This window comes from Centroberyx gerrardi, chromosome 4 (genome assembly GCF_048128805.1).
Source record: "Centroberyx gerrardi isolate f3 chromosome 4, fCenGer3.hap1.cur.20231027, whole genome shotgun sequence".
Classification (NCBI taxonomy): Eukaryota; Metazoa; Chordata; class Actinopteri; order Beryciformes; family Berycidae; genus Centroberyx; species Centroberyx gerrardi.
The window spans coordinates 15,158,632-15,183,808 of NC_136000.1; the positions used below are offsets into that span (position 1 = coordinate 15,158,632).

The 25,177-nt window shown below is 42.3% G+C and overlaps 2 protein-coding genes across 3 annotated transcripts in view; one reads left to right on the forward strand and one right to left on the reverse strand.

The window, feature by feature from the left end:
• The first annotated feature begins 2,175 nt into the window (after positions 1-2,175).
• On the forward strand, positions 2,176-6,708 carry isl2a (ISL LIM homeobox 2a). The gene is made up of 6 exons (XM_071915591.1): positions 2,176-2,259; positions 2,768-2,957; positions 3,435-3,694; positions 4,341-4,627; positions 5,480-5,647; positions 6,034-6,708. Exons 1-6 carry the CDS (start codon positions 2,202-2,204, stop codon positions 6,148-6,150), a joined length of 1,080 nt encoding a protein of 359 aa, XP_071771692.1. The 5' UTR covers positions 2,176-2,201; the 3' UTR covers positions 6,151-6,708.
• Positions 6,709-8,943: 2,235 nt separating this feature from the next.
• Positions 8,944-25,177, reverse strand: part of scaper (S-phase cyclin A-associated protein in the ER) — a 59,846-nt gene continuing 43,612 nt past the window's right edge. Inside the window, exons 25-31 of one of the 2 annotated variants that reach the window (XM_071915574.2) lie at positions 24,321-24,544; positions 22,485-22,640; positions 19,805-20,042; positions 17,409-17,558; positions 10,853-11,044; positions 10,149-10,194; positions 8,944-9,767 (exon numbers count right to left, since the gene is read on the reverse strand). In XM_071915574.2, coding sequence (XP_071771675.2) covers positions 9,670-9,767; positions 10,149-10,194; positions 10,853-11,044; positions 17,409-17,558; positions 19,805-20,042; positions 22,485-22,640; positions 24,321-24,544 — 1,104 coding nt within the window. In that variant the 3' untranslated portion in view covers positions 8,944-9,669. Of the gene's footprint in view, positions 9,768-10,145; positions 10,195-10,852; positions 11,045-17,408; positions 17,559-19,804; positions 20,043-22,484; positions 22,641-24,320; positions 24,545-25,177 lie in introns of both variants that reach the window. The other variant, XM_071915573.2, reaches the window with a different exon arrangement.

Sequence of the window (25,177 nt, forward strand, 5' to 3'; positions counted from 1 at the left end):
CCTCAAAAGACAACGGGTCGTGTAGCCTATAGCACATCTCGATGTAAGCTATAGTGTTTTTACTTATTAGAATATTATTTTCATGTTTTGTTCAATTTCAATTTGTTGCTTGACCGGGTTGATACAGCAGGAGTGACGAGTTGTCTGGATAGTTGGATATTCCTAAACTTAATTCAACATCTTTAATAATTTCAACAGCTTAAATTAAGAGATTTGGACTTTCATCATATGGTAAAATATGAAGCTATAGATGAGCAAAATGTGGCCTCGGTGTCTGCAGAACAATTCAAGACAGGAAAGTTAACAGCTTCAGCTTTAAAACACCGAACTGCCACAGACATGAAGCTGAGAGAAAACTGAGGGTAAGAGAGCAAGAATGGGAACTGATAGGGTGAGGAGAATCAGTGTTATCTGAGAGAGAGAGAGAGAGAGCGAGAGAGAGAGAGAGAGAGAGAGAGAGAGAGAGAGAGAGGAGAGAGAGAGAGAGAGAGAGAGAGTCAAGTCTGGTGGAGAACTATGAATAAAAACTAAAAACCCAAAACCTCCCTCATGATTCACGTTGCTCTTCATAAATTTAGACCTATAGTGTAGAAACGCTGCAGAATTGCTTGACTTCGAAAACTTCCTAAAGTCTGGTGAGACTGATGTGTATAAAAAGAATGTGAACAGATAAGGTCTACTTACGTTTATCTGAAGTTCATTTTGAACTGATACATAAGTCTTTATAATCGCAGAACAAAATGAAATATTGAAAACTTTTATAGGACTATGGTGTGCACAAAACCATCTAAATGCTAAAAAAAAAAAAAAAGTCTAACATTTTTCTTGTTGCGCACTCGCCTGGCTTATTTTGTTGCATCTCTCTCTCTCTCTCTCTCTCCCTCTCTCTCTCTCTCTCTCTCCCTCTCTCTCTCTCTCTCTGTGTGTGTGTGTATCGGATATGCAGGTAATAGTAAGCTATTCAAGGTTGATTTAGTAGATTATATGAGGCCTTATGACCAAACTTAATGAACAACATTATTAACTAATAGACAAACATTTTTGGAGAAACATTGCTGGGCACTCATAGATTTGGTTTGCTCTACCGGCCTTGCTATCTTGCTATCAGCTATCAAACACCAAATATATGAAGTGCAAATATTGTAGTCGGTTATATCTTGAATCAGATGTTTACTTACGTGCCCACGAATCTGGATAATCCATAATCACACAAAAGAATCAGATTTAGCCTGCATTTAGGCTTTACTGATCCTTGTGATCCTCATCCAGTAGAGGGCTCTCTACCAGTAGAATTTGTGGGAATAACAGTGAAATATTAGGTGTCATTCAGTCACTAATAATAATAGCCTACTAATAATACTACTAATAATAATAATGGTCATCATCATCGTCATAAGACCAAGAACAAGAACACATGTTTATTCTAGATGAACATTTCTTTACATTTTTGTTTCATTCACAACTGTATAGTTTAGAGAAACCTACCCAGAACTATGTAATCCTGTAACAAATCTCAAAAGGATCCTATACAAATATCACAGCAAAACTGTAAAATGTATATCTACAATATCCTATATAGGAATATTACAGTGATACCATCAGATTTTTAAAATAACATAAAGTAGGTCTATTTTAAGGTTATTATAAACTCAGTGTTGAGTATACCGTAGACACATTAAACCGCTCTACGAATATTATAGGAATATTATAGTGATACCAAAGGAGATTTAAAAAAGAAAAATACCATAAAGCACAATATGAACGCTATAAACTCACTATTGAGCATCACAGAAACACTGCAAGTCCTTATAGGAATATAACTGCACATTTTCGTTATAAGGAAAAGCCAGTTGCTTTCATTTAGGCAATCGAGTTGATCTCAAAATGCTCAAACGCTGCTCTGTTTCAGGACAAAAAGACACGATTTAAAAAAAAAAAAAAGCCTAGGCTATATGCATTCAGTCACACGAGCCAAAAAAAAAATCACAAGGGGTCCATGAGGAGATTTGCATCGCACCCTCTCCCCGGACTCACACAGGTCCAGGTCTGCAGACGTCACTGGTCGAGGGACTTTGTTTTCTCTCCACCTCTCTCTCGGTCGAGGAATACAAGTTTATCACCCAGCAGGGACGGGACGGGACGGTCTCCTCTCCCACTCCTTCCCTCCATCTGTCGGCTTGCACTAGGGCTATTTCTCCTGTATGGTGGATATCCTGCTCAATTCTTCTTTCTTGGATGATATGGGGGATCATTCCAAAAGTAAGCTATACTCCTCTTCTTTCCATTCCTAACTTCTTCTTGTGTCTTTTTTTTATCTTATACTTTTATCTCCTGTTCGCCGTAGTCTGTAATGCTTTGAATTTCATGATTAATCGCTCAATAAGAGATCGAGGTGTGCAGAATAATGTCGAAAGACATGTTAAACAGACGTGCCCTAACGAAAAATCACTATAATATTCCTATAATATTCTTATAGTAACTTATATTGTGTCTGTGGTCCTTAGTAGTGAGTTTGTAGTGACACTTATCGTAGCCTACTTTGTGGTATTTTTATCTCCTATGACCTCATTGTAATATTTTCTTATAATAGGCTACACGTATTGGTTTTGTTGTGATATTTGTATAGCATTCTTCTAAACTTTATAACAGGATTACTATAGTTTTTTTCCTCGTTGGGTGGAAGGGGTGTGGGGGGGATTTAACAAGGATGTCTGGGGATTAAAACAGCGCACAGTGTTGCATTAATGTGTGCATCCCCCTCTCGCAGAGAAGTCGGGAATCGCAATGTGTGTGGGCTGTGGAAGTCAGATACACGACCAGTACATCCTGAGAGTCTCCCCGGACCTGGAGTGGCACGCAGCCTGCCTGAAGTGTGCGGAGTGCAGCCAGTACCTGGACGAGACCTGCACTTGCTTCGTCCGAGACGGCAAGACGTACTGTAAAAGAGATTATGTAAGGTAGGAGTTGTTCACTATACAGAAATGTTTTCCTTTCCAGAATGTTTTGAGAGAGAAAGACAAAGTGGAGGGGGTATAAAAAGAGGATAACTGAGATGAGATGACATGAGATGGCAAAAAGCAGAGAGCATGCAGATATAGCTTACAATACAATAAATAGAGCTGCTGTAATAAATACAGAGCATACCAAGAGTTTCATAGGCCTACAAAGATTTCACCCACAGTAAAAGTAGGTTATACTGTCCAGTTCAAATGCAGAGCCAATGTGTAGGATGTGCAAATGAAAGTGCGCAAATGTGCATTGAACTGTGGGCCTAAATAAGTTTGTTGTCGCAGCAATTAATTTTTCATCCTCTGAATTGAATCTTGTCATGAATTTTTGTGAATTGAACTTGAGCTGACAGCGGCATCAAATCCATTTCATTCAAACCCCTATAAGTCCACTGAGACCAATTGTTTCTCCATCGCTCTTTTCAGGTTATTTGGCATTAAATGTGCAAAGTGTAACATGGGCTTCTGCAGCAGCGACCTGGTGATGCGAGCCCGGGACAGCGTGTACCACATGGAGTGTTTTCGGTGCTCGGTGTGCAGCAGGCATCTGCTGCCGGGGGACGAGTTCTCTCTGCGGGACGACGAGCTGCTGTGTCGGGCCGATCACGGCTTACTGGCGGAGCGGGCCTCCGCAGGAAGCCCGCTGAGCCCGGGGAACATTCACTCCAGACCGCTGCACATCTCAGGTAGGAGCAAGCTGCTTGTGCCATTATTCTAAACCTGTGGAAAATTATAGGCTATCATTAGAGCTCTGTAACAACCCAATTTTACTATGAAAATGACCATGTCTGTGGCTTGGCCTAAATCAGTGTATTATATTATTATTATTATTATTATTATTATTATTATTATTAGGTTATAAGTAGGTGCAATAACAGTCCAACAGGTTAACGTATCCCTGCAAAGTTTTCTATGATTTTTGAGGCCGATCAGAAATCAATTGGAAATTAAAACAAAGTCGACTAAATAAGAATTATTATGTGTGCTACCTTGAAAATGATTTTGGGTCTGGTATTAAGAATCACTATTTCTATAATATTCCTATAGGCTAAGGACTTAGGCGAGAGTGTTTCTGTGGTAGCCTACTCAATAGTGAGTTTATAGTTACTTTTTGTAATTTATGATATTGTTTTAATGTCCTATGATATCACTATAATATTGCTATAATATAGGTATATAGGTTATATAGAATCCCTCTAAAATGTATTATGGGGTTACTACAGCTCTAGCCTACAGGGTTACTGCACTGTATATAATGGTGATTTATTATTTATTGTTTAATCGAATTTTTCAAAACAATAGATTAAAGCTGCTGGTTTGTTTTCACCTCAGACCCGGTTTCGGTTCGACACCCTCCTCATCACAGAAACCACGTCCACAAGCAGTCTGAGAAGACCACCCGGGTCCGGACGGTGCTGAACGAGAAGCAGCTCCACACCCTGCGGACCTGCTACAACGCCAACCCCAGGCCGGACGCTCTGATGAAGGAACAACTGGTGGAGATGACCGGCCTGAGCCCCCGGGTCATCCGCGTCTGGTTCCAGAACAAGCGCTGCAAAGACAAGAAGAGATCCATACTGATGAAGCAGCTCCAGCAGCAGGGGCACAGCGACAAAACCGTGAGTTGATGCAGTCTATCTGGTGTTCATGCATGGCTGCACTAAAATAAAAACAAACAAAAAAATTCAAAAAAAGTTATGTAATACCCTACATAGGCAATTATTCGTTTATCATTTCAAAAGTAATGCTAGCCTATTGCTTTACCTCCTTATTACTCCGTAATTCGTTACACTACTCGTTACTTTTTCCCCCAAAATTGGTGGTTGCTTCTTATCTTATCTTAAAAAATCGGGATAACTCAACATCCTCTCCTGTGAATGATCGGCGTAATCAAATGGCGTTGATGTCCGTTGTTATTGTCATCCTTTTGCTCGATAAAATAAATAAATAGCCTAATGCAGTGGCAAGTAATTGTTGATTAGTTGGATCTAGGGAGGCGCATTCTCTATAAAGTCCTTTGAGACATACTTGTGATGAAGAGCTAAATAAATGAACTTGACCTGACTTAACTTTATTCCAGTCTAATTTTCCAGTCTTTTTTTACGCATTCAGAGATGTTTGTGTACTTTATGGGCCAATGGCAGAGAATGTGGTGGGGGGTAAACCCAACCTTTTATTTGCGGAATTAAGTTTACCCATCTTTTATAGGCTGACATACATTTTTATGATGTAAATTTATATGAGTAAGTTAAACGGTGATAGGGTCAATGTTTTTCTGAAAATGTAATTGCTTTATTTGTGTATAGCTACTGGTAGTTGTTTGCCTTATAATGATGATAGGCCTACTTAAGCCGCATTTTTATTTACCGCTGCATCACTGCTCAAACTCTTATCCTGAAGTGACTTTCCCCCTCAGGCTCCATCACTGGCCAAGAGGTGAGCTAACTGAGTGTTTCTGGTTTGCCCCGTAGAATCTGCAGGGCCTGACAGGTACCCCTCTGGTGGCAGGCAGCCCCATTCGTCACGATAACACCGTCCAAGGGAATCCCGTGGAGGTGCAAACTTACCAGCCGCCTTGGAAAACACTGAGCGACTTCGCCTTGCAGAGCGACCTGGACCAGCCCGCCTTCCAGCAGCTGGTAAGGAGAAAAAAAAAACACAGAAAAACAAAGTGAATGAAGTGAAGGGCTTAGACATTCTCCTGCACACACACACACACACAGAGAGAGAGAGAGAGAGAGAGAGAGGGAGAGAGAGAGAGAGAGAAAGAGAGAATATGCAGTTAAAAAAATAATAAATCAGAATAGGCTAATTGAGATGCACACAGATTAAGGTGATGGTTTAGTCATGATATTATAACCCAAAACCCTAGTTCAAAAGATTATATATCACACTTTTCATGCATTTTGATAAGATCCAAAGTGCAGACAAGCTGTTTCTTGGGCCAAGCTATACAAAATAAAACAAATATATTTCCCCAGTGTCTGTTGTGAACTGACACGACTCCCCCCGTTTCCCTCGGCAGGTGTCTTTCTCTGAATCGGGCTCTATGGGGAACTCTTCGGGCAGCGACGTGACCTCGTTGTCGTCGCAGTTACCGGACACACCCAACAGCATGGTGCCGAGCCCCGTCGACACGTGAGGCCGTGAAGTTCACTGGGGCCCAATAAGCGCGCGCACACGCGTCCATTCTGCACGGACGTGCCCAGACCTCTTTGAGCATCAGTGACAAATCATCAGTGAAGAATAAGGAACAGGACCAGGCTGGATTATACGTCTCTTTTCTCAAGTGTGCAACACGTGACCCAAACTCGAGGATTGGCGTTTAATGACAATTGCATTTACATTTTAATTAAGCTGACACTGTGATCCAGCAGGCAGGAGTTCACTGTCTTGCTCGAGGACACTTCGGCAGGACACACAGCTGTTGATGGACACATGTTGGCTAGTAGGACTTCTAGTTATGGGACTGTCTCTAAGCCACCTTGCCGTCTGCTATGATGCCAATGCAAACCAAGCCTGGATTGGACAAATAGGTATAACGTGAGGAATGCGCTGTGGGATTCACGCGCAGCCTGTGAGCCTTTATTGGACGACTGAACGTTATTTCTTATGTTTAGCAGGTCGTATGAGCCCAGAATCCAATCTGTGTAGATGTGCATGATTTGTAAAGAAGATTCAATATCGACTCTTGTAAATTAATGAAACAAATGAGATGCGGATTGTTTTTTGTTGTTGTTTTTTTTTCCAAGAGGATAAGTTATTGTTATTTATTATGAAGACGGGCATAGCTGATCTTATCAATAAAACCATATAGGTCTAACTGATTATTGCATGCAAAATCTATTTGTTGCTAAACTTTCAGAAAAAATATTTCTCGGCAAAATAAATCAGTTTTATGGTAAATATATAACGCACCTATACTGCTCGTAATGTGTGACACTGTGTTTTAAGTGTAGACTGGAAGACTTTCCTACTAAATTTATATAAACAAGAGAACAGATCCTAGAATATGGAAAGTTTTGTGAAGGCTGTTTCAAAATAAATCTTATGTTTGCTCTCCCACAAAAATAATTTGACACGTCCGGACATAGCCTACAGCAATTAGAAAAACAACAATTTCAATATTGCCAAATATTAAGCCTGATGCGCTGCGTCCGCCTTCCAACCAGTTGCAAGCGGGGAGTAAATTCACTAAAACCCCTAAAGGCATAACAAATATAATCCTTGCAAATCTAATGTAGTCCCTGCAAATAACAGCCTATCATTTGCCACCAAAACTTCGAAACCGGTTTATATTTACTAAATTTCTGGGGCCAAGTGGAGCAGTGACTGATGACTGACAAAATATTATATAGCCTTTTCGGTCAATGTGATAAACTGACACACAGGTCACCGAACTATCACGCACAGACGCACAAATCTTACAGGTTTTATTGGTCCTGAATCCTCCCTGATGTGCTTTTTTAAAATATACCTTTCAAATATATTTCTTTGCATGATGTTTTCTCTCCATTACAATGAAACTACAAGATTGGACTTATTTAGGCAAATGGCAAGTGTTGTACCTTGCCATACCTACTTGACGCCCATGGTTACAAGTCTAGACAGAGGACAGGCAGCGGCGGCCCCTTATCTCCATCTGGCATCACCTGCAAACGATACACTGAATGGACCCACAACAAAACCCAGCTCTCCCTCTCTGTGTCTCTGCTGCGGAGCGGAGGAGACTCCCACTCCCAGCCCGCGGACGCATCCTGGCGTGTCTTGAGTTTATTTTCATTCCAGTAGGAATCCCGAATGGCAAATAGCCGCTGGACATGAGAGCACGAGGGTCAAGCCGGGACCGACACCCTACACCTCAACAATTTGTTGACGAGGATCAACTTTTATCAGTGAAGGAAACCGTGTTCAGCGAACAATAATGTTATATTAAGACTAGTATACACTGCTTGAGACCCTTACAAAAATAACTATAATTCTATAATAGATTTTAGAAGATTACAGCAAAAATATAAAGTAATAGGACTATCCTGTATGAATATTATAATGATACCATAGGAGATAAAATACAATGAAATTCCATAATGTCAACTGAGTACCATACACTTTAAATCCCTACATGAATATTACAGGGATATTGAAGTGATTTTTCGCTAGGGGAATTACACACCTGACATGATGCAATTTGAGCATTAAATAGTCTAAAATGTTAACATCATCATCCAAAAAAAACTTCCCGTAGGCTGAAGGCTACAGCTACAGGATGGCTCGAGTGTTGCAGAAAGAGTTGAACAGTTTTGGAGATCCACATTTTGTTCTTTTCAGAGGCATGCCTAGATTCTTTTTTTGTTTTGTTATTGTTTTTCAATTTGCATGTGCAGGACCTATAGGCAGCATTGTTCCTGCAGTGATGAATCATTTAAATAAATTAATATCAGACGTCAAAAAGTGGTAAACATCCACAGCACAGGTACAGGCGTGATTGCTATGACTGAGAAAAAAATCAGGTGGCGCACAAAATTGGATTCAAAAGTTCTTCATAATAATTTCCTTACAATTTAACTGAAACTTGTAGATAGATTTTGTAAGCATCCTTCATCAGAGTGTAAATGTAAAAGTTACACCAGCTCCTATGTTTTCAGAACAATTTAACTTTGAGGTTAGTAATGGATTTTGATTCTACAAGTTGCTTTTTCCCCCATCTCATAAATCATATTTAATATAAAGATGTGCTAATTTTAGGGGCCTAGTTGTCAAAAGTACAAGACTTGTAACAGGCCATACACAATAAGAGCAGTAATGTTTCAAGTAAACATGCTATTTGTTAAGTGTTACAGAGCCACACTAAAGAAATTAGTTAAAACCTGCATATTTTATACAAAAAAGACTTGGAGAACAATGATACATCACCATAAGTAATTTATTTGATGTGATAGACAGATAAAGGTAAACTACTTAATAAATTATATTAATCTGTAAGTGCTTCCCCACAGAGAAAGAAAAACGGTAACAAGGAAATATGAGAACATGAAAAACATATACAGTATAACTCTTAACACATATCAGCAATCAGGGCAGGCCATGTAACTTGTACAAAACTTGCACTATGTAAACTATAGGGATAACATTCTGGTCAGGCCATTCACATTCTAACTGATGAGAAAAAAATGTAATAAATTAACACAAACAGTATTGATGGAAATGTTTGGTAAATGAATCATTACAGTATAAGTAAATGTTTTAATTTTTGATTATCACTGCTTTGAAATGTATCTATTTCTATCCACAACAGAAACAAAGACAGAAACAAACGATTAGTTTGGGTACTGAATGGAATAGTTGTGCGTGTGTCAGAACTGCAGACGCAAAATACAAACAGCTATTTTGTGCAAATTCCCCATGAACATCAATGAATGATTTCCAAGAAAACATAACAAGTACACCAACACTGGATAAGGCTTGACAATTGACAAAAGATTTTTACATGTTTTGGCAAAACTTGGAGAACATATTTTTTTTTACCCATGTGCAGACCTCAAGTCAAGGAAAGGGAAAAAACAAAAAGGAAAAAAATTAAGCAGAGTGGATCTCCATGTCTCAGTCTCTCTTGTAGTGTTTACACTATGCATATCCATTGTGAGGACAGTGTGCGACTCCATTACTCCTCTTGCTTCTTGAGGAAAAACTGCAGCGCCGAGTCCCACTGATCTCTTGGAAAGCGGTTCGACAACTCACAGTAATCCAGCGGCTGGGAAGCTTTGTATGGGAGACAGAGAAGAGAAATTTACTGCGTGTACAACAGAAATTCTCGATCGTTTTAAAACAGAATTCAGAATTTCACCGAACGAGCCCTTATTAAATAATTTGTCCAACGGCATTCATGCGCTGAGAGGCATTCATGGCAACCAATTGTTATCGCATAATACTCAAGTACATCACTTATAGGCTCCATTACATTTTGTTCAAAGATTGCTGAAAATATATCGGAGGAGCTGCGTGTCAAAAACACCAATTTTTAGGTGAGATGCAACACTTTTTCAAGCCAATGCAATTTACAGAGTTAAAAAAAAAAGTGAAATTTACAATACATTCATTTTTTTTGTTGTGCTTGATAAATTTACCAGAATAACTTACCACCTTGCTTTGATTTATTGTCTGGATCTTTCTCACTTGAGGCACAGTCCTAAGGGAATTAAGATTTAGAATAATTAAATAATGCAGCCTTACAGTGAAGAACCAATACTATATTTTGGCATAATTTTACAGCTACTACTACAAAAATTCTTCTCCCGGTAATTTACAAAACAAACGTCATTTTCTCAGCAAAAAGCGGGACAAACAATCATAGATCAAATTGTTTTACTCCGAGGAATGCTCTTGAGGTTAACTCAACAATGAGGGCATCAGGGCAGGACACCATGCATTACTGCTTTGTTTGAAAGAAATGACAATAGCTTGTCTCCCTTTGAATGAAAGTTAATCTGTGTCTAAACAGTGGTGGTTGCAGAACAGTGAGGGGCATGTTGTCAGAGGGAGATGAAGGAGACAAGCTGTTTACTGGCAGCTGAACCAGTGGCAGGTAAATCCACTGTGGAGGAAGCCATCTATCTTTGTAAAAGCCCCGGCTGTTATATGTTCACCAGGGATGAGATGAACAAGCTGATATCAGCCAGTGCAGAGGACTGAGGGTCTTTTAACCTATGATGTGATGTGAAAGATGTGCTGAAATTCATAGTACTTGGATATTTTATTTACACATTTGCAAATCATGGAATTCTTCAGCTACAGCGTGTGTGTGTGCGCGTGTGTGCACGTATGTGTGTAAACGTTCACAGATTTACCTGAATGAATGTAGCTAGCAGCACACAGCTCATCTCCTGCTGCAGGATGACCTTGTTCTGGGGGTTGTTATAGCAGGCCGAGATGAGGGAGGGGAAGAGCACTCTGATGAGGCGCGGGTGGCTGAAGTACTGGAAGGGCAGCTGACACAGTTTCTGCAGCACGCTGGGCTGCCGGCCAGACTGCACTATCACCTGGAACACACACAGAGCAGGGCCAGTCAGTCAGTCAGCCGGCCAGGCAGCCAGTCAGTGGCACTGCTGCTTGTAAATCACCGCCCTGCGCCCCTCCCACATGTAAATCTGCCACTAAAACAACACACAAACAGCCATTAGGAGGAGAACTGGAGGGCACAGCCTCCCACCACACAATTACAGGCTATAAAACACAATGATGGGATGTTTTGTTCTTCCTTTGTACCACCAGCAATTGGGGAGCTGTTGTGAAATAGGGGGAAATGAGAAATATCGATGAAAGTACCTTGATGTCATTATAGTTAAAACTTCACTTTTGCCGCTGTGAGACGTGGAATCAGACTCGGTGCAAAAGCCTATTTCTGTCCCGCAGGAGTGCAGATCAGGTTGAGAGGGCACTCACAGTGCAAGAGGGGTGCAAGGGGGTGGGGTGGGGGGGTGAAAGGCAGGGTGAGCGAACCTCCGCCGCAGCTCGGCCACCCCCACTTTAAGAAATGAGCAATACCATTAATGGAATTTTCACCCTGCCGACATCCTGCTCCCCTTCACCACAGCCCGTCAATCACACACCATCACATCCGGGCCACCAATATTAAAACCAAATCACTCCCAGCCTCATTTGATTAGAAGGGGAACTGGTCCAAAGGGAAGGGGTCCCGGCCTAATGCTCTGGGCATCTCCCCTGAGCCTGGGAAGACCATCAGCGCTCCTTTGAGAGCCAGGGGGTCAGCACAGTAAATCCTGGCTGAAAAAACACCCCACTGCTTTACAGGTACAGCCGACGGGACTGGGGCTCAACCCCAATGGAAACCAGAAGGGCGAGGTGAGGTCCCCCGGACACTGTGGCATAAATTTACAGGATTTACAAGATTTTAAAAATACACTTCGTAATACTCCTCCGTTGCATTCTCCTTTGATAATGCACTCCGAGTTTTAACAGCAAGATAAACAAAGCGATAATTCACTGCTTTTATCAGTTCAAGGTGAAGCTTCTCAAAGCTGCCCTCTACAGCAGCGTTCAAAGGGCCACAAAACCGTGCCATTTCCTATTATCATTTGTTTAAAGAACGCACATTGGCCAGGTCAAACACTCTGCTGAAACAGGTCTAAGCAAAATAATACTTGAAATGGATTATAGATGACTAAAATTATGAGGAGCAGTGAATTTGTGTTAACTTGCAAATGATGTGTTCATTTTTGAAGTTGTTTAGGTTCTAGCAAGATAAATCAAGCGCAGCTCAGCTAGTTGAATATTTCAAATTATGGTCAGATTTATTTTTGCGGTGGTCTGTATTAAAGAGCGCATGTACAGCACCGAACGGAGGAATACATGACCAAGATGAGCCGATACTGTGAATATGCGTGCATAACAATGGGAGAGCAATGGTTTCCCTGCCCCAATAAGTGTTTTTCACAAAGGAATGTTGGACTAACTGGACAAATTCATCCACTGAAGGAAGGGGAAAAAAAAGGAAGGAAGGCTCTGGTTGTTTTCAAAAGCAGAGCTGCTTATTTTCAGTGTGTGTAGTTTCAGCATTTTCATACTACTTTTCACTAAATCCTAGATCATCTTATTTATCTTCTCCATTGCAACACGGCCCAAAGACAAACTGGCAACGGGGTGCTCATAAATTTAGGCTACTGAATTAAGAAAGTCAAAACCACGGTTCAGCAGAAAGGTAAAAAAAAAAATCTAGTTGTTCTTGTGGATTCTTGCGCTGCTGAATATTATAATCCAGAACTTTATGGTTTAGGTATCATAATTTAACACCATAGTAAGTGTTGGGTGTTTAAGCTCGGGCTCTGAGGAGATCCAACCCACAAATCACCCAGCAATCTCATAATCCTCCACTATGCAGAGTTCCATCTTCAGCTGCCTAAACAAATTGTCCACCCTCAAGTGCCTGACGCAGAAAGACATAAAACAAAGCCTGGTGGCAGCAACGTACTGGAGGTTACAAAGAAACCAAGTCCACTGCCAACTTTCCAGGCCTCTCCCAGGTGAGGAGCAACACCAGTGCTCAAAACAGTGTTTCCAACGAGGGATTATGCCATAGCGTTATTTCTTCCAGTTCAGCTGAAGTATCTGCTCAAACCCTGACATCATGAAAGGAACAACAAGCATCTGAACCCATGCATCAGACCCGAGTATAACGCAGGCCCCGTAAAAAACTCAAGTGTCTGGCTGCTCTGTTCTTTCTTAAGTTCACAGACCTGGCATTTTAAAACAGGACTGTGTTTTTATGACGCTTCCATTACATAACTTCCTCACTGTCCACAATGACAACAAAGAGTGTGTAAAGTTAATGTTCTGAAACGCAAACAAATGCCTGGGAAAATCCAATGCTGGAGCGGAAACCAAGTTGAAGCAGGTTTAAGAACAGAGAGAAAAAAACAACTACTAGGCCTTATTCAGACATGCAATAAAGCATAAATCTCAAATACAATAATTAGCCCATGCATGAGGCACCAGCACTGCTAGATGAGACAGATTGCAGATTCAGTGCAAAGCAATCTTATTAATGTCTTCCTGAACAAATTTAATTTGGAATTTGTGATGCGGTACATATAGAAGAAGGGTGACAATTTTGGATGCGCTGAGGAATCTCTATTCATCCTTATGTCTAGACAGCCCAAACACCTCAGGAGGAACCAGCGTCAGAATAGGGCCGTATATCTGACACTAGAATCCACAATATAAACCAGATCCATCATGGTGGAACTGCCTTGCTGATAAGACAGGCGCAGCACACCAGAAGCAGTGTTTCCTCTAGGATTTTTTTTAGCAGCGGGGGTAAAGGGTTTTGTTGTACCTGGGCGGTGCGCGCGTGTAGTACGCCGACGGTCGGAGTGAATATCAATAGGTAATTAAAAAATATGAAATGAAGTGACACTTGACTGCAAAACAAACTTTAGAACATATTTATTGACATATTTACAACAACATATTTATTCATATATAATGCCTCTTTGACCCACTACTTACAGAGGGCACTGTATATTAGCCTTAGTGGCAAAGTTTGCAGCCTGGCTGAGAGCACTTCATTTTTCTTTAATTTTTCTTTTGAAGTAACTTACCGTATTATGATTCACTGAGTTCGCTAACGTTAACGTTACCTAGCTAACATTAGCTGGAACATTATTTCACGATATATCATTAATATTAATAATAATTAGTTGGCCATGAACATCAATAGAGAATACACTGCGAATGTAAAATCTATCTAACTTAACGTTAGCTAGTTAAATCTACCTTTCTCTCTCTTGTCTTTCTTTTTCTCCTCTTTCTCTCTCTCTCCCTCTCGCCTCGGCCGGGTGTCGCCACGTGTTCCTGTATCCGTCGTTTCAAATTAAAAGCCCTCTGCAGAGTCGTGTAATAGCAACTTCATGACATTTCATAAAATTCTGAAGCAGCGGTGGCAATAATTTTGCAGTGGCGGGCCGCCGCTGCAAAATGTAGGCTATATAACGGAAACTCTGAGAAGACACCACAGTGTCAGCAAAGTAAGTCAGCAAAGTAAGTCAAATAGCTCTTTAGTGCTACCTCACAACATTTACAATGGCTTATTGAGACGTGCACTGGATGCTATGTAAATTGCCTCAGGACAATTGGATGCTGGCGACGCAGACATTGACATAGTCACCCCAACTTGACTTTTAAGGCGATTGTCAGTTGCTAAAAACCCATAAAAACCTGGTGTTTACACAATAAAGCCTAATAACTCTTTATTTATCTCTATGAGCTGACGCTGTCATTCCATCCTAGATCCCACCGCTGATAGTTCTGCTGTGAAACTATCCTGACTATGGTATTATAGACAAATGGAAACTCCTCACTGAAAGGTTTACGGGGATAAAAATGTCCTCAACTTCACTTAAGTCAGTTGGACCTGCGTTCACCCTTGAAGCAGAGTGTAAATCATCTACCGAGCTAACAATCAAGCTCTCTCCTGCCAGTCAGCGGAGAGTGTGTCTGTCTGTGTCTCTCTCCCTCTGTTTACTCTGCTGGGTGATACAGAGTGTGCATTCCCCAGCGCTGGCTCCCTATGGTCTGCACGAGCCACACTTACCCTGGAGGCAGTGAGGGCTTGGTTGTCTTGGCAGTAATGGACTGCTGAAGGGAGCGTTTCAACATCAGGTTAACAGGAATTACAGGCCCAGAGCTTGGCTTGGGCCTGCAGGGCAGAGGAAACGCCCTCGTAGAGAATGGGAAGGAGAGGAATGACCCCACAGATAAGGCTGAGCTCTGGAGATGTGTGTGTGTGTAGGATGTTCGGTCTAGAGACGATCCATAGCTCATGAGATGCTCGCTAGTATAAAGAAAACAAGTTCCCGAAATACAGTATAGCAAAGCAAGGAGGAATTCAGCAGTTAATCTCAGGAGTCAATCTAGAGAAAATGTAATTATCCCATTACATTAAAAATTTTCCATACTCTACCTGAAATAAGATCTGCTTGAATACCTCTGTGCGTGCATGTGCGTGTGTGTGTGTGTGTGAGGGGAGGGTGGAGAGGGGGGGATAACAGTGCTTGTGTGTGTGTGTAGCTCACAGTGCCTGCGTGTGTGTGGCCATTTTCCATTTATTGAGAGAGCAAAGTTTTCTTAAGACCTCTACACTCCAGTCAAATTGCCTTTTTCAGAAAGCGAGCAGGAGTCAGGTGGGTTAACATGTCAACAGTTTACAATTACAGTTCCGTCAGCTCAAAGAATCTACAGATCATCACCAAGGATGATTCACAAATGAATCACTGTATTTAAGAGTAGAAAGGCAAGGGAGATTACCGGTACATATCTCTTCAGGGGAAAAGGAAGTACAGTAACATGTCAGTTACAGAATAGGTTTCGTTTGTCCTGCTTTTTTGTGGAACGGTCTCCATGGATCCACCCAACAGACAATGAAGCATATGGCTACATGGCTCAATGGCCCCCATGAGCAGAACCACACTTGAAAAACACACAAGACTGCATATGTCACTCGCCCAATGGCTTTTTGTATGACAAGGTGAATTATTCATGCCCCCAGAACAGAGGGAATACATCACTACGTATAGTGCTGCTTCAAAGTTCTGCTTTTTATGAGCAGCCTTATTTCTAGAGCACATATATAAACAAAAGCTGGTGTGCCGACAGTGAATCAGCAGTCTCTGCGACCGCACGGGCCCTGGGTCGGGCTGCTTTTGTGTTCTGCCAATGCTTACATTAGCTTGAGAAAAGCTCAAGCTGCTCTAAATATTCCCCTTAGCGCCATCCATCTTGGTGCGGAACTGCATGGACACATTCCAGGAACTGGACCACTGGCAAGGATCAACTCTGTATGTGGAGTTTGTGTGGGATCTTGTTTCCCGACTAATCCATACTCTATAATATAATTTTTTGACTAAATTCTTAAACCTGAAAGTAGGTTAGGACTTTTTTCATTGTTTCTCAAAAGCTTTCCCATAGGCAGTGCCCAGTCTGCGAATGAAGGACAGATCTTTGCATTGGGCCGCTGCAAATGGCACTTGATTTAAAAAAAAAAAAGAAAAAAAAAAGCCAGATACAGTCAAGCATGGCTGCTCTGTTAACTTCGCTGTGAGTGTACAAAGCCGAATCATCTGTCACCCCCTTAATTCAATCATCAGTCCTCATTCAATTATCCAATATAATATGCAAATCAGATCTAGAATGACCAACAAATGGTAATTCTGTACATCAGAATAATTAAATTGGATAGGAGCAGAGGGGGAGAGCTGAACTGCCATAAAGCAGAGGTGGATCCTTTAATTAGAACTAAAAAAATCTGTCAAATTAGAATCGGTAATCAGCCTATAAATTGTTGCGATGGGGGTTGACCGCAGCTGTGAGGACATGAATGACGTAGCAGAGGTTTGAGAATGAAGCTGCTGGCTGCTGCCTGTGTGGGTCAGGCTTGACATAATCAAAGCCCAGCCAACTGTAGCACGGCTAATCAGGGGCCCGGTAGACGGGCCATGCATGACAGCCAATTACACAGCAGCCAAGTCTGCTCCATCACATCCTGCTCACTTCCACAGAGCCCCCTAAGTAGTTGTAACACCAGGACTTGCACACTGCCTGGCTTTACCAGGAGGGAACAATGGGTCACTCTCCGGGACAATAGACGACACACAGACCAAAGGCAGAAAGATGCCAAGGCATGAATCTTTAAACAGGTGCTTTTTGTTACAATTATAGCAACAGCAAAATCTACACCCTTTCTCTGACAAATAATACATGAGCAGAACAATAGTAAGATGATATTACTGGGGTGCACAGATTAAAAAGACTGCTTTTTGCAACTGAAACAGTCAAATGTAACTGAAGGAGTAATAAATGTTTACAGTGGTTATGGCTCTGTTGCATTACCTGGTTGTCAGGGTGGTTAACGGTGAAGTAGCCCACACAGATGATGACTTCGTGCAGCAGCTCTTCAGAGGAATGCTGGGTACAGTACCAGAGTAAGGAGCTGACAATGTGGCGGAAAGCCAGAGACAGGCCCTCGGCTCCTAGAACAGACTGAAACAACACAGACAAAGCACATCAGTGTATATTAAGGAGAGTATAATACATTGATTGATTAATTGCTTGATTGATTGATTGATTTGAATTTATTTCAGTGTCTTGCATTAAAATGCCAGGCCTTCATGGGCCTTTAAGACACTTTTAAACACTTAATTTAACAACATAAGCACACACACACACGTGCGCGCACACACCCACACCCACACCCACACACACACACACACACACAGGTGTAGAGAAGTAAAATCACAGAAAAAAGTAGTAAACAAAGACCAAGCAGCATAATTAAACACAGACCCTCATTTCCAGACCACATCTAAAAAGACCAATAAGGTTGTAAATTTCGGTTTAAGTAATTTAAAAACACAAGTATCTATGTCAGCAGTCCTCCATCATCTATGCATAATGATATCCACGGACATTGATATAGATACATAATAATACATAATAATAATACATATGCATATGCTACACAATCTAACGTATCTATTCAGCAATATACAGAAACAATTAACTCATGCTTCTTTGCATTTCATAGAAAAGGGTTTCCCTCAGGTCATCATACAGTAAAACAATGACAATGCAAAATAATAAAAGGCCAGATTTGCTGTATTAAAAGAGATGGATGGGATTTATATGTTTTGCTGGTGGGAACTGATGTTACAGTATGAGTAATTCAAGTGGGGGTGGGGGGTGTCCCACCATAGAAAACCCCAATCCCCCTCAGAGACAAGATGCTAGCAGCAGTCTACAGACAGTATTTGTTAAACATGTCAGTGTGACAGAGCACCCTAAGGTCATCACGATTCCACTGGAAGTTCGGGTGCGTTAGCATTGCAAGTAAACACTTCCATAAACACAATACCTGAGACGTTCACTGCTATTTTCAGGCCTCATAACCTACGCATGCTGGCAACATATCCATCAAACTCACTGCACCATGCAGCAACTGTCAAGCTGAGGTGAACAAAGCAATGGCAACAGGGCAGACAAATAGACCTCTGCGTCAGTGAGTGAATATTATGACTGACTTCAAAAGCACGCTCTGTGGAAATAATGGAAAAAAAGCATATCTGGTTTGAATCTCAAGTTACACTTGCGCTCCTTTTTCACATTTTTGTGTAGCACAAATTTATTGGAGAGTATTCTACTAAAATGGCAGCACTGCAAAACCCGGTTATTTATATCGCATTTGCCCATTTGAAATTCCCTTCTAAAGCCGTTATTTGTAGCTGATGCTGCAGCAGAGTGAGCTACCGGCCTGCATTCTGATCACCGCACCATCCAGTGCAATACTTATTAGCCAGCGCTGTGAGGTAATGTGAAACACAAGGTGATTACAACTCCCAGCCAAAAAGAAACATTATTTAAAATGTTCATAAAACTCAGGCACTGAAATGCTTTGACCTCCAGCTGTTTTGAATAGCCTGAGTGTGGCGGGTCAGTGAGAGGAAGCCGCTTCAGAGTAATTACCACAAGACATTAAAATAATTAATAACATTCTTACTTCCTCTCACGCCTTTCTGTCTTTGCGGTGACTTAGCACAGTGAAGCTGTCGCCCTCTCCTCATCGGGGTGCGTAATGTACGGCCCTGGGTACAGTGCTAATCACTCCCGGTCCATCCAAACTGCTGACCCACCGGGCTCCTTTCAACCCTAACAACTGACCTGGGGTCAAGGGGCACCCATGTTTATGTCCACAGGTCAGCCTTATCCTGAGGAGAACAACTCCTCTTCTAATAGCTCCTAACAAAGGAACTAGCATCCATCTGATCACGTGCACATAGGATTATATCCAGGAAGGACAACTGTGATATTTGTGGGCATCTTTATGATAGTCTGCTGTGATATGAGTTTGGCAGTAAATCAAACAGTGAAATGGGACATGAATATCAAGACTTTTACTTACTCTTTCTACTGTTTATTGTTTAATTAGATACCCATTAGTTATTTCCAAGGTAATAGCTATTCCTTTGGTCAGCAAAAACATTGTAACTGTTGTAACAGTATTACAGTATTACCCACTATGAATTTCACTCTGTGGAATGTGATGAGCATACTACATCAACAATATAGATGATATGTTCAAGAAAACATCAATATCAGATAAATGACTGAAAATAAAAATAAAAATCTGCATCCAAAGCGCTAAACGTGACTATCTGCTGGACCTATAAGGAATTTGCTATCTGTATGAGTGAAAAGAGAATGTGTATGGGGTTAGAGTTCATGTTGGATACCTGGAAGGCGGAGAGGTCAAGCAGGGCAAAACTGTTGAGGAAGCGGATGCCTTGCAGAGCCACCTGGATGACCCCGGGGGCGTAGGGTTCCTGAGGACTTTGGGCAGCAGACTCTGGCAAGGAACTGTGCAGCAGGATACAATACAGCGTGTGCACCACTCCCACCAGGTCTGTGGACTGCAGCAGGGCCGTCAATCCAGTTGGGTCCTGGCGCTTGTTGTCAAATATACTGGGAGCGCTGGGAGAGAGAGAGGAAATGTATGCATGGTCATTCAAATTAGATTTTACAGAACAAAAACAAGACCAACAAAGACCAAACAACAACTGGGAAGGATGTGATGGAACGCAAGTCATACAATTGATTTTTTGTCAATTAATTCCCCCCTTAATTTACATGTGCGTGTACTGCCCACCCCCCACTCATTATATTATGGTCTATGGTTAGAGACACTGCATAGCATTTGGATCAACTGCAACTGTTGTGAACTGAAGAGCCTTGTTGTCACGCAGCAGAAAGGCACTGAACCTGAGAGGATGATGGCTGTTCTCTTCACTGCAATGGCCCAAGACTAGACCTCAATGGCTTCTAGATTTACGCACTAGACAAGGGCTTGGAAAAGACTTCCCTTTAGATAGAGATGCTGTCCCGTGAGCACCGCATACCTATTGTATTAAGTGACTTAACTTGTGAAATTCACTGAGTGAGAGTTTGGTTGTAGCTAAAGAGTGGAGCCTGCAAGAAAGTCTACGCTCTGCTCCTCCACTATCACTCTGGGTATAGTAAACATTGTAATGCAATGACGTGAAGCATGTGGCAATGACTCCATGCTGGCAGATTATACTGAGCTGCCTGACAAGGTGCTGAGTACTCCAGCACATTTAATCAAGGCCCACCTGATAGGATTCAAGGTGATATGTTTGTTTGGCTCTGACAAGGTGCCACCCTGTTGGTTAAAGGGATTGGTAACATCATCCTGTCAGTGTACATCACATTTTAAGAGCTAAACCTAATCAACCTGGTTGGCATTAGTGTAAGGGATTTCAAACATTTTCATGTTTATGGATTGCTAAAGAGAATTCTTCATGCTAAAGAACTCCAAATGACATTTGGGCGGGGAGTTCAAACTGAAAAAATGTGCTGTTATTAAATTTGATGCAGAACAGAATGGCATTTAATAATCAAAACATGGGATATTAGCAATCAGGGTAGTCAGTAATTTGAAACAAATTGGAAATAAATTATTTAAAAAATTCTTATTGAATTATTATACAATTTTTTATTCTGCTGAGGAACCCCTTGAGTGCCTCGGGGCTCACTGTGGCGCACACTGAGCAAACTACATTAGTGCATTTAGCATTCCAGTTGACCATATAATTTTATAAAACTGAAACACCAGCGGAATAGAATTTAAAGAGAAGTAATTAATCGGATAATTGCATTAAAAAAATATTCAGTCGCAATGCAGAAGACATCATAATGAAAACCCACAATCTATAGCACAGACAAATTTAAGACTACTGCAGCAGCATGAGCTATGATTTGCAGCCATACAGAACGGAGGCTGTGACCTCTGGATGGAACCCACTGTGCATGCTGATACTTGATGTTAGCCAACAGGCTCTGCATGGAAATGTGCTGCTCGGCAGGAACACAGTCTCCTAATGCCATTATAATCCCCTGACACAGCAACTGGCATGGCCGAAATATTCCACAACCCCACTGAGCATTCTCAGATATGACAGAAAGGGAATCCTGGCAGAACAGAGCTAGTTGGATGGATTATCTGCATATTGATAATAACACAAAACAGTGTGCTCATTAAACCTGCAAGGTCTGACACTGTGTTTTCTCACAGATATTCAGTGACACACATAGGCCTAGCTGTCCTCTGCCATGCCGGTGTGAAGCAGCTGGTTATTGTTACAGCAGCACCTAGCAGCTGGCAGCGTACAGTAGCACACTGGGTGACAGCGAGTGGGCACTGAAAACACAATCACAGGATCTTGGACCAGTGCGCTGCCAGTAGCACAGAGGTATGGTTGTTACGAAACAACTTCAATGGCTGGAATTTCTACCTGCTGCACCGATGAAATATCACAATTACAGAATCAAAGGAAGGATGTATAAAATGCATATAGCACATTCAAATTCTAATTTTAGTGTCACGCATGACAACGGACCCCATTTGGCCATGCTGCCATGGTCAGCATTTCTTTTCCTTTTAAGTGAGGAATTGTGGTTCTGATGTCCCTCGGTGTGACTGTGTGCTTAGCCTCTGTCAGCGGCGCCACTGAACCTCTCTGAGTGGAGGTCACCCTAGCACACGTGGGTGGGCTCCCCCTGCGCTGCGGGCTAAGGTTTATGGTGAGTGACAGAGCGCTGGGGTCAAGTAGATGCCTATCTCTATCTGCAGTAACGACGACTTGGCCAGCTAGCTGACTGCAGGAAACGACCTGCTGGCTGATTGCAGCGCAGCCACAGTCTTTGTTTGAGTAACCATGAGCCCTGTCTTTATGGAACCTTCTGACATTTAAGAACTGACAATGACTCACTCTCTGTCATTAAACACGCAGAGGTGTGTGTGTGTGTGTGTGTGTGTGTGTGTGTGTGTGTGTAAGAGAGAGATCACGAGATCACAGGGATGTCTAAGGTCGGTAAAGGAGTAAGAGACATGCTCACCGTCCAGTCACAGCGAAGCACAGCTTACACATGCCGTGCAGCAGAGCCGAGGCCTGCTGGAGGAAGGCAGACATCTTGGGACATTCGTCTACGGGACCTTGGATCGACAGGAAGCACCCATACAGCTTGTCAATCAAACCCATGTTCACTACATAGCTGGAAGAGACACAAGAAAGAGCAAAAGCATGAAGTGATTTTTAATGCTTTATTATTTTCCCAATGTTAAAATAGAAATTGACTGAAAATTCTTCTCTAAAACTCATTTCACATGGACAAACAAAGGCCTTTACTGTGCGTACCTCCACAGCACTGCAGCTGAAATCAGATATCTCACCTAGGCCCTCCACCCCCCGGTATTACTGTGATATCCCCAATTTGTCTTTGCCAATGACAGGTCTCATGATCATGTTCCCTGTACTCTTTCAGCCACAAATCACTGCTAATAGTGTCATTAGAGGGCTGTTGTGGCCCCTGTGCCAGCCCAGCTCTAGGCCCTCGACAGTCTTCTGACCTGGGGCCATCTTCTTACAGCTCAGGTATGCCTGGCCCTCCCCTGCTCAGCTCAGACACCCCTAGCTTAGGAAAATCTAGGGAGCACCACAGCTGTCAATCGAGACCTCCAAGAGATGTGGATCGTGAAGTAGCCGTCCACTGTTCCTCTGTGTCTTGTCACTACCTTCAGCCCTTGCTTCATTCGCATACCTTTTTTTGTTAGAACTGTCACTCAGAGTGAGGTCCTCTCAAAGCAGGCGATTACGCCTGTTTTCAACCTCCACAACAGGTCATCTGACACTTGAACCACAGCCCATTGTTTTGACTTCATCCTCTTCCACAGCTTTACCTGGGTTGATAGGAACTTTCATCACACTGACTGCTATGTTAAATGCCTGCTCTCTGTTTGAGAAACTGCTTCAACGGTGGTCAGTCTCGCCCCTGTGTGTCTCATCATACAAGCCACATGCATTTGGACATTTATAACAATGGTAGGGGATGAGAGCACTGAAAAGTGAATTGAGCAAATGGTAATGAGAAGAAAGGAAATGGCGGTCTCCTTTCTGTGTGATCTATAGTTTGGCATAATGGGAGGGTGTTGCAAAAGCTAAAAATGTTTTGATCTTTTGTCCTTCCTCACTAACATATACATTACGCGAGGCAGTTGAGGTAAATCTTCTGCTCCTTCTAGGGATTACCAGTCTGACGACACCATTTTTCTCAGGCCCTCCCCTGTCTCCAGGGTTACGACTAGGTCAGTGGATGAGAGTGGTGGGCCTGTGCAGCTGCTCTGACCAGATGAATCATGGCTTGTGGGAGGGTTGGTGGAAAGACTCCACTCTTCCTCAAGGCTTCGGCGGCTGGGCCTGCCTTTCCTCACAGCCCACATTTCCCCAACATAGCCCTGACTCCTACAGCCCAGACCCTCACGGCCGCTCAAAAGCCAGGTTCAAGGGGACCGTCCAAAGCTTTAGGAGTGTTCTTTGTTTATGCTGCCTTGTAGCCCCCGTGGAAAAAGATTTGACTTCAAATGCGGAGCTGAATGTGTGAAAAAAGTACAAGTTGGAAGGATGCCAGAATACATCCTCACTCTCACACTACTCCCATTCTAACAAGAAACCAGTTGGACCATTTCCAAGAGCTCTGACATTTTGTCAGCCTATTCTTTACATAAGGCATGCTGCTGAGGAAATCAGAGGTTGACCAACTCTCAACCCAGTGAAGAGGAGTGGAGGAGGGATATACTAAAGGAGGTAAAAAGGTCATGAGAGGAGAGAAAGTGGTGCTATGAAGGAGGAGGAGAGCAGTGTGATAGTAGGAGACAGAGGATGGGGAGGAGAGTACCTGATTAGGTCATGTGCACGAGTGTTGAAGGACTCTGAGCTCTTGGACTTGGCATCTGGGGAGCAGATCCGCACGTTTTCGCTTTGTCCATACTCAGAGATATGGGGCCAGAGGAACCCCAGGGTGGTGGCACTGGTCTGCAGCAGGCCTGTGGTCAAGCCCTCAAACACCTGTTTGTTCACACTGCGCCCGAAGATGGACTTGTCCTCATCTGGCACATACAGCTGAGGAATGATGAGAAGCAAAGACCCTTAAGAAACTTGGTTAAAGTGCTATTTTTAAACAAGGTAGCCCATACCAAGCAACTATTTAACATGTATCACATGCATCACCAAGTTCTCTTCTCCTCTAACAAACCATGACACTGACAGATTCCAGTAGAAATGACAGTGACAGCATCCAGATGCCATTAGACACAGTATCCACAAAGAGTAGGGTGACAAACAAAAGACAGGACCATTTAAACCTAAGCATGTATTTTAAATGCCATCGAATTAACCCAGAGGCAGAAAATAATATATGGCCTGCTTTTGTTTATCAGTGCAGGCTCTTTCCACCTAGTTGGTACATGATACAGTGAGGCATAAATAACCCCAGGTTTGTTAGTTTATTATTCATCAGCTCCAGCCCATAAATTGGTGGTTAACAATCAGTGTGACACTGCGACTGGTGAGGTGCCAGCATGGTGGCATATGAGAGCTGTCTGAGGTATTCCCTCAGCCACACAGATGACAAACAGAAAGCAAAAAAAAATCAAAAAACAAAACATAAAACACTGGTGCAAACAAGGAAGGTGTTCTATGTTTACTGCACTATAAACCTGCTATATGCTAGATGACTGACCTGCTATATGACAG